The sequence below is a fragment of the Drosophila bipectinata genome, chromosome 2L (genome assembly GCF_030179905.1).
Source record: "Drosophila bipectinata strain 14024-0381.07 chromosome 2L, DbipHiC1v2, whole genome shotgun sequence".
NCBI lineage: Eukaryota > Metazoa > Arthropoda > Insecta > Diptera > Drosophilidae > Drosophila > Drosophila bipectinata.
The window spans coordinates 7,896,310-7,906,976 of NC_091736.1; the positions used below are offsets into that span (position 1 = coordinate 7,896,310).

At 40.7% G+C, this 10,667-nt stretch overlaps 3 protein-coding genes across 4 annotated transcripts; 1 reads left to right on the forward strand and 2 right to left on the reverse strand.

The window, feature by feature from the left end:
- Positions 1-1,095: 1,095 nt before the first annotated feature.
- LOC108133311 (STING ER exit protein) lies at positions 1,096-2,159 on the reverse strand. The gene is made up of 4 exons (XM_017253169.3): positions 1,956-2,159; positions 1,733-1,893; positions 1,351-1,659; positions 1,096-1,281 (listed from the first exon to the last, which is right to left on the reverse strand). Exons 1-4 carry the CDS (start codon positions 2,074-2,076, stop codon positions 1,129-1,131), a joined length of 744 nt encoding a protein of 247 aa, XP_017108658.1. The 5' UTR covers positions 2,077-2,159; the 3' UTR covers positions 1,096-1,128.
- Positions 2,160-2,288: 129 nt separating this feature from the next.
- On the forward strand, positions 2,289-3,694 carry Adat1 (Adenosine deaminase, tRNA-specific 1). Of its 2 annotated transcripts, XM_017253379.3 has the most exons (3): positions 2,289-2,565; positions 2,620-3,189; positions 3,251-3,694. In XM_017253379.3, the coding sequence occupies exons 1-3, from the start codon at positions 2,300-2,302 to the stop codon at positions 3,567-3,569; spliced, it is 1,155 nt and encodes a 384-aa protein (XP_017108868.3). In that variant the 5' UTR covers positions 2,289-2,299; the 3' UTR covers positions 3,570-3,694. The 2 variants fall into 2 exon arrangements, with proteins under 2 accessions (XP_017108868.3, XP_017108867.2); XM_017253378.3 differs by having other exon boundaries at positions 2,289-3,189; positions 3,251-3,693.
- A 15-nt stretch (positions 3,695-3,709) lies between these two features.
- CAH1 (carbonic anhydrase 1) lies at positions 3,710-10,299 on the reverse strand. Its single transcript, XM_017253382.3, has 3 exons — positions 10,048-10,299; positions 4,857-5,015; positions 3,710-4,703 (listed from the first exon to the last, which is right to left on the reverse strand). The coding sequence occupies exons 1-3, from the start codon at positions 10,079-10,081 to the stop codon at positions 4,084-4,086; spliced, it is 813 nt and encodes a 270-aa protein (XP_017108871.1). The 5' UTR covers positions 10,082-10,299; the 3' UTR covers positions 3,710-4,083.
- Between the last annotated feature and the right edge of the window lie 368 nt (positions 10,300-10,667).

A 10,667-nucleotide genomic window follows, 5' to 3' on the forward strand; every position in this document is an offset into this window, starting at 1 on the left:
ATAACAGCATAAAAGTATTTTAAAAACTGGATAAAAACTAATACTATTACAATGATGTGTATATATTAAATTGGGTATAAGTCTAAAAAGTTGAGGTCTAGTTTTCTTATTTTATTCAATATTTATGATATGTATAATAAATCTAATTATAATTAAATAATTATTAAATTATAATTTTTATATCAATTTATATTAATTATAATATAATTTTCTTTTGTGGCCATTTGCAGTTCGAATTAGTAGCATCGATATTTATAAGAAATATACCTTTTTGGACAGTAAAAGTTGCCTTAAAGTTCGGGCAGCACACATAAGTGCCTTTAGTATTGTTACAGCTTTCAGCCAAATTATTTCTGGCGAAGGCGCATTTATCAAACGGCACACATTTTGTAAAAGGATAATTGCATTCTTGAATAGCTATAGCTACTGGGTATACCAAAAAATATATTGACCAAATCACAAAGGTATATTTTATTGTCATTTTGAAAGAAGTAAGGATGTTAAAGGAAAAAAGTTGTGAAATTTTCCGTTTTTTCGAGAGACGACCGCTTTACAAAAGACTCAATTAAAAACTAATTTAAAAACGCTGGAAGATAGAAAAAGTGAAGCCAAAAAGACAAGTCAATAATTCAAATGAATGAACCGACTAATCAACCCAATTCGCACAATACAGGCAATATACATGTTTTATAATTTCCCAGCAACTCACGCATCATATGGCCCATCCGCTTTAGGAAAAGATCAATGATGCTTATCTGCCTCAATAGGCAGGACTACGCCATGTGCGTTTGCCCGTCCATCCGTCTGTCTGTATGAACTCAAAGACTATTAGAGCTATGGGATTTTGCAAGAAGACTCGTATAATAACCACGCAGTTCATGTACACCTAAGAAAAAAACAGAGTCGGAGAGGTTTGGGGCCCGCATGGGATTTTCCAATGCCTTATTTTGGTTGTTTAGAAACTGTTGGTATTGGGTGTTAAAGTCAGTATCCAAATTTAAATCTAAAAAAAAATATGGTAAAAACTGAATGAAATCATCTTTTGAATGAAATCAGAATACTCATATGCCTTTTTTTAGTTATAATAATGCTCAATTAGACTTATTATAAAATTTATTTGGGAATTCATTATCTTTCTAATAGTGTGCCTCGCTGTTTCTTTTGTGGGGGCGCATCCTCTGTCTTTCCTTTGATCCCAACGTCACTAAGCTTTCCTCCCTTGCGCTGTAGCTGCTTTTCAATAATCCGAGCATTGTTCGCATAACTATCGGCAATTTCACGCTAAAAAATAAAAAAAAATTATCGAGTTTTTAAATTGTTCTTATTATAAAAAGATATCCAAAAATGTACCGCTTCGATTTCATCCTCTTCCTCGTCGATGGTGGATACCGTAACCGAACTGAACTTGCCCATGTTCTTAGTGTGCCTTGTGACCATAACCTTCTTTCCACTGGCATCAACAATGCCGGAATCTTCCCCTACGGCTGCCGTACCTGCTTGTGTGGAAGATGAAGTTTTGCTCTTAGCTTCGGAGCTGGTGCTTAGAATTTTAGCTAGGGGCTTATCCCCTTTGTTTCGCATGAGGGCATTGAACATTACAAACGTCACATTAGAGTCTGGGCTATGGCGATAGTAAAGTGGCAAATTGCAGCTTCGACACTGAAACGAAATTAATCATTTTATTAAAAAACTAACTCAACTTAAACTTAGAATATGATAGCTTGATAAGTACCTTGTAGCGATACTGTTTTTCAATGGCATTCCCTCTGCTCTTGCGCTTGATATAGATCATCCTCGGCGTGGGATTGTATGTCAGTTTGTTGGCGTGCTCAGTAGCATTTATTACACGTGCATTGTCAATTTCTCGTAGCGGAAGCTGCTCTAAGGAACAGTCTTAAACGAGAAAGAAATATACATAAATATGTGTAATATTTTCTTGGGCGAAGCAAGCTTACCTAAAATCAAAGCCATCTTATTGCACAAGCAGTAATAAATGTTAAGCGGTTTTTCCTCATTGTACTCTTCCTGATCTTTCGTATCGGAGCATATGATACTACGAGAAACTACTTTAGGCATAGTATTTTCTATTTATTGTTTATCTTTCCTTTTCACAAAATTGTTAAATTGTAAATAAACTAGCAATGTGACCAAGTTTTAAATTCCTAAAACCCTTATGTGTACTAAATAAAGAAAGTATCAGATTATCGAACGAATGGGGAAATATAATACTAAATATACCAAAAAAAATACTTTTGAAAACGTAGCCCAACACTGCATTAGTTTAAAATAAACAATAAACATGTGTGATAACGATAAGCCTTCTGCAGAGGATATAGCTACAATGTGCTACAGTAAATATAGGTCCCTGCCTAAAACTGGAAAACCCACCTCCAACCAGTGGACGGTTTTAGCTGGAATCGTAGAGTCAAACCTGCAAACGAAGAGCAATCAAGTGGTGGCCATTGGTTTGGGCACCAAAAGCATTGGCCATACAAAACTTTGCGATAATGGATTCATTCTGAACGATTCCCATGCTGAAGTCTTAGCACGACGAGCATTTCAAAGGTATTTGTACCACGAATTAAGGCAAGACCGAATCTTTCATTGGAACTGTAATAGTCAATGTTATGACCTAGACGAGAACGTTGAATATCACTTTATGAGCACTCAGACGCCCTGCGGAGATGCCTGCATCGTGGTTGAAGAGGAGCCTGAGAAGCAAACGAAGCGGCCGCGACTCTCTGAAGAATCTGATTATATATTCACTGGAGCTAAACTAATGAGCAACGACATGGAATCTAAGGAAGCATTATTCGATGCTATGCAGCAGACACCAGGAGCTCTGAGGACCAAACCTGGTCGTGGAGATCGCACCTTATCCATGTCTTGTAGCGATAAATTATCTAGGTGGAATGTACTCGGGGTCCAAGGAGCACTGCTAGATTCTCTGATATCCAAACCAATCTACTTTAGTACCCTCAACTTTTGCTGTCCTGATGCGCACTTGGAATCTTTACGAAGAGCCATTTATGAACGATGGGAGAGCCGGAACTTTAGTCACCGCAGATTTCAGCCTCAAAAACCAACCATTCGCATTATCCCTGATCTTTCTTTTGAGTTTACTCAGTGTGCTGAACGGCAGCCCTCGCCCAATGGGTTGGTTTGGTCTCTACTGCCGGAGAACAAGAAGTGAGTTACATTATATTCTTCCGTTTTAGACTTGCCTAATACATAATATTATTATCCATAGGCCCTATGAAATATCTGTAAATGGCAAACGTCAAGGGCTGACCAAAAAGGTGATAAATACTCCACAAGCTGCCTTGGAAATAAGCAAGTATAAGCTATTTCTAACATTTATCGACTGCGTTACCTCCAACCCTGATCTGAGCGAAAAGTTTCGCACAAAAGGTACCAATCTCGACGAAACAACATATGGAACATGTAAAAGCTGGGCAACAGTTTACCAAGCGGCATGGCTTCAATTAAAAGATGAATACTTTCTTAACTGGACCACAAAGCCAAGTCACCTACTGAATTTTGCAAAAAAAAATATCGAAAAAAGTTAACTTGTTGAAGAAAAACTTGTTTGTATATAATTGTAATGCAATTATTGTATATTAATTTTGTATATAATTATCCACCCACTCTTTGTGATATAGTTCTAGAAAGAAATTTTGTTTTATCAGCCTTTTATGAATAAAAATCATTTTTCTCATATGCAACATCTAAGCGTGTTATATTTAGTTTTTAATACCATAATAATATATACTAATTGTCATTTTGCAAACGTTTAACGAACAAACAATCCAACAGGCGTACATTTACAAATAAGTTTATATTTAAAGCTAGACATAAACAGATGTGAATAAGGATGCGAATGCGCATAAAGTAGGTATGCTTTCTGGGAGTAGTACGATCTAAATACGAAGTTTTAACAGTGGGATATGCAGGTCCAGGTCGAGGCGTAGTACCATACAGGTACACTGTTTGTTGGGGGATGTGATGTGTGGGTGCAAACAGCTAAACGAGCGACTCGAATCTATAAGACCATCCCATTTGAAACGACTGATTCCAAGGAACTTAATGACCACCGATCTCGCGCAGCTCACGCTTTCCCAGCGGCAACGGGGGACGGAAGTTGTTGATGACCTTGCCGTTGAATTCGTTGCATGGGCACTCCTCCTTCACGTCGTAGGCATTGAGGTTGCGCATGGCATTCAGCTGGTCATCGGATACCTCGATGGGGGTCTTGAACACGATCCAAATGACCGACTCCGAGCATGGGGGCGTGGTCAGGGAACCCTCGTATGTCCAGTAGGTATGCACGTCGGGAAGCAGTTTGCTAGGATCGCAGCCGCCGGGCAGAGTCACACGATCTCCCTTGTGAAGGACAAACTGCAGCAGGCTGCTAACTTTGTCCAACTCAGCATGATGGTTTCCGGCCTGCAGGAATACTCCCAGCACTGCTAAGCCGTCGGGAGCGGCAGCAGCCTCTCCGAAAGTCTTGTATTTGGTGGTGTTCCAGTGCACCAGGTGGAGCTCTCCGGCGTACGACACTCCGTCGACGGTGTGCTCAGAGCCCTTGGAGTCTGTGCAACCCCAATGACAGTGGAATTGCTCCAGCTTGAAGATCTGATCGCCCAATGGTCCGCCAGTGAGTTCGGACTCGTTGCCATTCACATCCACCCGCCAGCAGTAGCCTGTAAAACAATTAAATTAATTAACTAACAAATTTTATCTATGATCCTTAAAAATATTATTTAAGAAATGGTAAAATTTGTAAGACATTCTTGTTACGAAAACTAATCATAGTTATCTTTTTTAACAAAGTAATGCATAGGTACATGACTTACCAGGATTGACCAGGCTTTTGGTGTGATCCGGCACATACTTCCACTTGAGGGGGGCTACCTTCAACTCGCTGCCCTTCTTGGCGCTGGAGGGGGTGATATCAACGGGGGACTGGCGATGTCCCGATGCCTGGGGGTAGTCCTTGGCCCAGTGGGCAGGTCCTAAAAGAATTCAATGAACAGAGAGGGGCTAAATATAAATCCAGTAATGACAGTTTGTGTTTGCCAAAGGTACTTTAAGTGTTAATCCAACGATAAGAAACAATAAATCAAGTAAAATCAATCACTTCAATATTGGAAAGCACTCCAGAGACGCTAATTATGGGTCATTAGGGGGACAAATGAAATCTTGATGGAAAAGACAATAAAGGAAAGACTCCATTATTTTCCGACCGGAGGAATATTCATTTATTTATCAATAAGACAAAAGGAAACCCTTCGACTTTCTTTACATTAATGAACTCTGTGTATAATTGTAATTTATTTACCATCATTAAGATTTAAGGATGAAGAATCATATAATAGAGTACATAATTTATTTACTGAAACATTGAGTCAACGGCTCTTTGTTTTATTAAAATGTCGTGGGGCTAATCGTTTGCTCAACTGGCAGTCATAATATTTGCATAGAAATTTTTTATCTGACCAACCGGCTGTGACAACACAAGTATTTGCTTTTCTACTGTGTACTGCAGTTTACGTTTTTGTACATAGGTTGGTTCGTGTATGCGTATTATTTTTAATTACTGGCTCGCTGGCGGTGGGTTGCAAAGTCAGAGCAAATATTGACACAGAACCACGTCACGTGCCAGTAAAATCACTCCGAAGACCGCAGGCCAAGTCATGTGATAGGTTCGTTGCAGACGCACGCTCCAGATAAACCGCATGGTTTCAGTTTCGAGAGGAGCGGGGGCAAAGGCGTTGAATCGTTTGTCCAAACCAAACCAACAAATAGCTTATAAATGTTCTAGGGTTGCGATGGTAGTACCTGGCAAAAGACTGCCATGACACCCCGAAGGTAACAAGCGTTCTTATCTAACTTGAAGACACCGGCAAAGCCTTTTTTGTCATATGATAAATTACCGAGCTCAAGGCGTCAAATTCTCTGTAGCTATAGCTCTGTCATTTCGCTAAAGTCCCCCCAAAGTCCTCTATAAAATTGATAATAAATAAAAGTCAGGTGAAATGCATTTATCAAAGCCCAAATCAAAGTCCTCCATTTTCTTCTTGATGACAAACATGGTGTGCCACACATTCATATACATAAGAGTTTCTATAAGTATCCCTAAATCAAAGATCGGTCGTATGAAAGTCACGTATGTATACGCCGCGTTGGGCATACAAAGCAGTTGATGCACGATCCTTTTATAACTTCCCAGGCAAGTGCAAATATCCGGCCATATTTATTATTTGCAATCATATATTTCTTTGCATATACATATATTTTTCTACATATTTGAGTTCAAAACTGGATGAGGTATTCTCACACACATTGACTTAAGATTTTAATATGAATTTCTGTACGCTTCTTAGTAGATACTATTTGTTTTTGTTTACCTAACAAGTTTGTTACTGGAGTTAGCTATAAATGCTTATTATCAACTGGCGGCATTTTTGCAACAACTGTCACAAGTGCGCTAAGGCTTTGAAGGTGAAGGAAAGTGTCGCACTTGTTTCAACAGAAACGAACAAAAGCGAGGAAATGAAAAGCCTCATGTTGGTAACTTGATACTCCCAGCAGGCTGATCAAATGGAGCTTTATTAGAGCTCTATTTTTACATTTTACGAACTGCAAATTTATTATTTGCACACTTCTCAGTTAATCGCATCATCGTTTTGCAGTTTATTTCATCCAATTTAGATCACAACGAACACAAAGCAAGCCTGCGATTGTTGTTTTAATTTTATGATAAAATCTAAGCGATTCATTTGAATTACGGCAAATGAATTACCTGGAGCCCAGTGGAGCAGCTGTCTGGGAGAACTCGATCCGGAAACAAGCTCGATGGGGAACTTTCGTTAGAGTTTCAATAGAAAAATTGAGCTAAAAAGCGCGACTCATCAAAGAATAAAAAAGATATTCGCATAGAATATATTTTTAACACAAAAGCATTTCGCCATAAAAGTAAAGACAGAGCTAAAAATTCAACACGAGAGTCAATTAAAAAAATACTCGTTACGACTGTTCCAAAAAAGCTTTTAAAAAAATAAGCAATTAGCATTTACGAATTTACGAGCTAAGCGATTCTAAGCGAGCCTTGCATGATAATTTCAACCGGAATCATCGGAACTGGACGGAGGCATCGGTTTGTTGCGTGTTTTTTTCCTGCGACGATCGTAAGGAAGTGCTCAGAAAACTGGTTTGGGAAAGTACACTCCACCTCCAAACGTCCCGTATTCGAAATTATATATGAGTCAGTCTGGTGACATATAGCAGCACTGATGGGTCAAGTGTCTTTGCTTTTTATGGGCCCTCGATTGACCTGGCTAGCTAGGGAACGATCCAGGCCCACTGTCGCCACTATTTATGTGACCCACCTTGGCTGGAGGAAGCCCCAGAAGTACCCACAGCCCTTGGGCTGCCTCGGCTGGGCCTAGGCGAAGGCGTTTATCTAACTAGAAAGCAATCGACTTCCCCGTCCAACCCTTCAATCACCTGCAAAAACTTTTTGCTTGTAATTATTTGTTTGCATGTGAAATGGTGACAATAAACCGACAATGAAATAATTGAATTGTCGTAACTCAAGGAAACCGACTCAGTACGTTTCTTAATGGCCATCGCAGCTTTTAGTTGAAAATGTTTGGTCACGTCCATTTTTCGTAAAAAGTGTACTTATATTTATGGATGCTAAGTGAAATGGATTTTATTTCCCAAAAATTTTCCAACCCATAAATTGGCGTCTTTTTTTAAGAAGAAAAACCGCACATATAAAGATATCAAGATGGATATATATATTTATAAATACGATTCCCGTCAGAATCATTTTATTAGCACGTTCAATAAAATATCTGGATGGGCAAGTCAACTGTAGTAGTATCTATAGAGCCGGCCAAAAATAATATCAAGCTGGCGATATCTCGCACGTTCCTTGCGTGAGAAATTGTTTTCGTAGTTCTATTTTTTATTCCTCCCCATCCCCTAATAAATATTGGCTTTAATGGCGGGGGTCTGGATTTGATCTGACGATTATATGGCAAATAAAAACCGTATTCAATTGATAGACATTAATAAAATTGAACTTTGATGTGCGACTAGAGAGCTCTTCCATACGAAGTACCAGTAGAATCAGTTATGCCTTAAGTAATTTTGATCCAACTTTGAAAACTGATAAGACAAGGAAAAATTTAATTTCGGTACATTAAAAATCCATCGATCACGTTAACAGTGCCAATTTCATGATATGGGGAATTCACTTTGTTTTTTTGCGAAAACAGCGACAAAACAAATACTTTTTATCTATCTAAGATAACTTGGTCATGGTTTTATAGAGATTTCGGGCTTTTTAAGTTGTGTTTAAGTCAGTTTATATAGGATTATGGCTCAGCTGATAGATGGGAAACCGATTTCGGAACACTTTATGGACCTCTCACACATCAACACGCGAGTTGTAATCTGAAATGCCCAGATGGAAGCGTGGCGGTTACCATTCAGACAGTTTTGACAGGGCCAGGGGTGAGAAGCAACCTGAGCGATTGATAAGGATGGCTGGCTGCACCGATCGCACAATCTCTTCTAAAAATATATATGTATATTTACGACTGGGAAGTATGTATCGCTGGGCCATTCTAGGATCGTCTTTTAAGTAGGCGCCCACTGATAAGGCTCTTCTTGCGTTGGAAAGTTACCAATCAGTATCAGCATCGAATCAATCAGAGCAATCACGACCAGTTAAGCAAACCAATTGATATTGTCAAAAATTGTAGATTTTTGATTTTCCAATTGAAATGATATGGACTGGGGGCCAGCATGTCCCAATCGATATACATATTCTATTAATGCTATGCATCACTCACACATCAATAACATGAATATTACGTATACGTCCGAAGCCTTTGGCAAAGTGGTGACGGTGGAACCGGTCTGCGGTGTGTCCTTAGCCGCCGAAGAACATGCACTTGACAAGCAAATGAACCTGCCCTCAAGGCAGAAGAGACAGAGCGCGGTAGAGGTCTTGCAGAAAGAGACAAAGACAATCGATCGCTCGAGAACGCGATCGCAATCGCGCATGCGAATACAAGTTCGAACCCGTTTGACTGTTTCAGCGACTGGTTGTTGGGAAGCACCCGCCCTGCTAAAAGCCAAATCACGAGACACAGCTCGTGCGAAACTCCCCGAGTTAAAACTTAATTAATATTCCCATTATTCATGAGTGTCCAAGTCTAGTGACGGGGCTGTTTACGCTCGTTCGGTTTGCCTATGAGGCGTAAAATCGAAGTGCAGGCCGTTCGAATGCATTGTGTAATCATTGGTGGATCTCACTTCGGAAGTAAGCCCCTGCAGTTGGCTTTCGGTTTTATTTTTTCGTTGCGTCAATTGTCCAAACCCTTTAAGATAACACAAGTCTTACACTGGCTGCGATTGCTTTAAGTGTTGAGTTATCTGACTAATTGGCTATTTATTGGAGTTTACTCACACATTGTTCTAAATAACCGGATTTTATTGGGTTAGGCCGCTCGATCCCTACGACTGTGTGTATCTTGAAATATCTTATCGCTTAACAGCTCTATTATAGACCTCTGTCTGATTCGGGAATGTGACGTTTTTCTCAGATAGATCAGGTTCGTCATGGAAGAACAATAAGCGAATAAATTCCTGCGGTAATATCTAAAGATAACAGATGTTTTCCTATAAAACATTCTCTCAGCGAGCAAACATTGTTGAAATTCCACATCGCGGAAGATCACTACTTTCCTCACGCCCCCTAGGCTAAAACGATGGAGAAAAGGTTGCAAATACTGGATATTGTGACACGCATGCGCAGCGTGCATATGACTCAAAAATGGACATAAAAGCAGACGGCGATGTCTGATTAGACGAAGGCCAGACGTCCCAAGAGAAGCGGTTTCTCCGCTTTGCCGTAAACAACATAAACAAACCCACTGCGGGAACCTGATTCGGCGGAGGCTGCCCGAAAAAAATTCAAAACAAACAAACGAAGAGCTCTCCAGCTCCCACAACCGCTTCGAGGCTTACCGTTCTCCTCGGTGTAACCCCAGTGGTGGCTCATCTTGGATATTTGGTGGGTATTAGAGGATATCAGAGAACTGGACACGGGAGGACCTTAACTCGCGGACTATGGCACGCGTCTGGGTTCGCTGGGGATCGGTCTGCTCGCTTTATAGAGAACCGGGAATCGAGAATAGCAGTACCGGAGAACCGCGGAATCACTTGGCTGGGGAACGGAACGATGACTGCTTGGATAGTCCGCTGATTGTAGACTGCCGGACTCGACCAGCGGCGCTGACTTGAAACCTGACAGCGACGTCGTCGTCGTCGGCGGCGGCGGCGGCGGCAGTACGCACCTTACGAGCGGTGGGCAGAATCAAAAATAATAAAAAAGAGAGCGACGGCGAAAGAGAGTAAGAAAGAGGCGAGAAGTGAGCGTGAAAGCCAGTGAAATAAACTACTGTTTAACCTAAAATCCGTGGGTTGCTCTGGGAGGGGCAGGGAACTACCCTGGGGCGGCTCAGGGGGACGGGCCAACAGCCGCCCGGCTGCGGCGTCATTGGAGCCGTTGACAGTGCTACTGGGTTCAATAGTTTGCCGCCGTTCACCAGCCAGTCGTACATGAGTGCGGTACTATGGGGCGAATA

Coding starts and splice junctions, on each gene's coding strand:
- LOC108133311 (XM_017253169.3), bottom strand. CDS start 2,076: ATGCCTAAAGTAGTTTCTCGTAGTATCATATGCTCCGATACGAAAGAT. Junction 1,660..1,732: donor AAAAACAGTATCGCTACAAG/GTACTTATCAAG, acceptor ATTTCGTTTCAG/TGTCGAAGCTGCAATTTGCC. Junction 1,282..1,350: donor AAGAGGATGAAATCGAAGCG/GTACATTTTTGG, acceptor TTTATTTTTTAG/CGTGAAATTGCCGATAGTTA.
- Adat1 (XM_017253378.3), top strand. CDS start 2,300: ATGTGTGATAACGATAAGCCTTCTGCAGAGGATATAGCTACAATGTGC. Junction 3,190..3,250: donor CTACTGCCGGAGAACAAGAA/GTGAGTTACATT, acceptor TATTATCCATAG/GCCCTATGAAATATCTGTAA.
- CAH1 (XM_017253382.3), bottom strand. CDS start 10,081: ATGAGCCACCACTGGGGTTACACCGAGGAGAACG. Junction 5,016..10,047: donor GGGTTACACCGAGGAGAACG/GTAAGCCTCGAA, acceptor GAATTCTTTTAG/GACCTGCCCACTGGGCCAAG. Junction 4,704..4,856: donor CAAAAGCCTGGTCAATCCTG/GTAAGTCATGTA, acceptor ATTGTTTTACAG/GCTACTGCTGGCGGGTGGAT.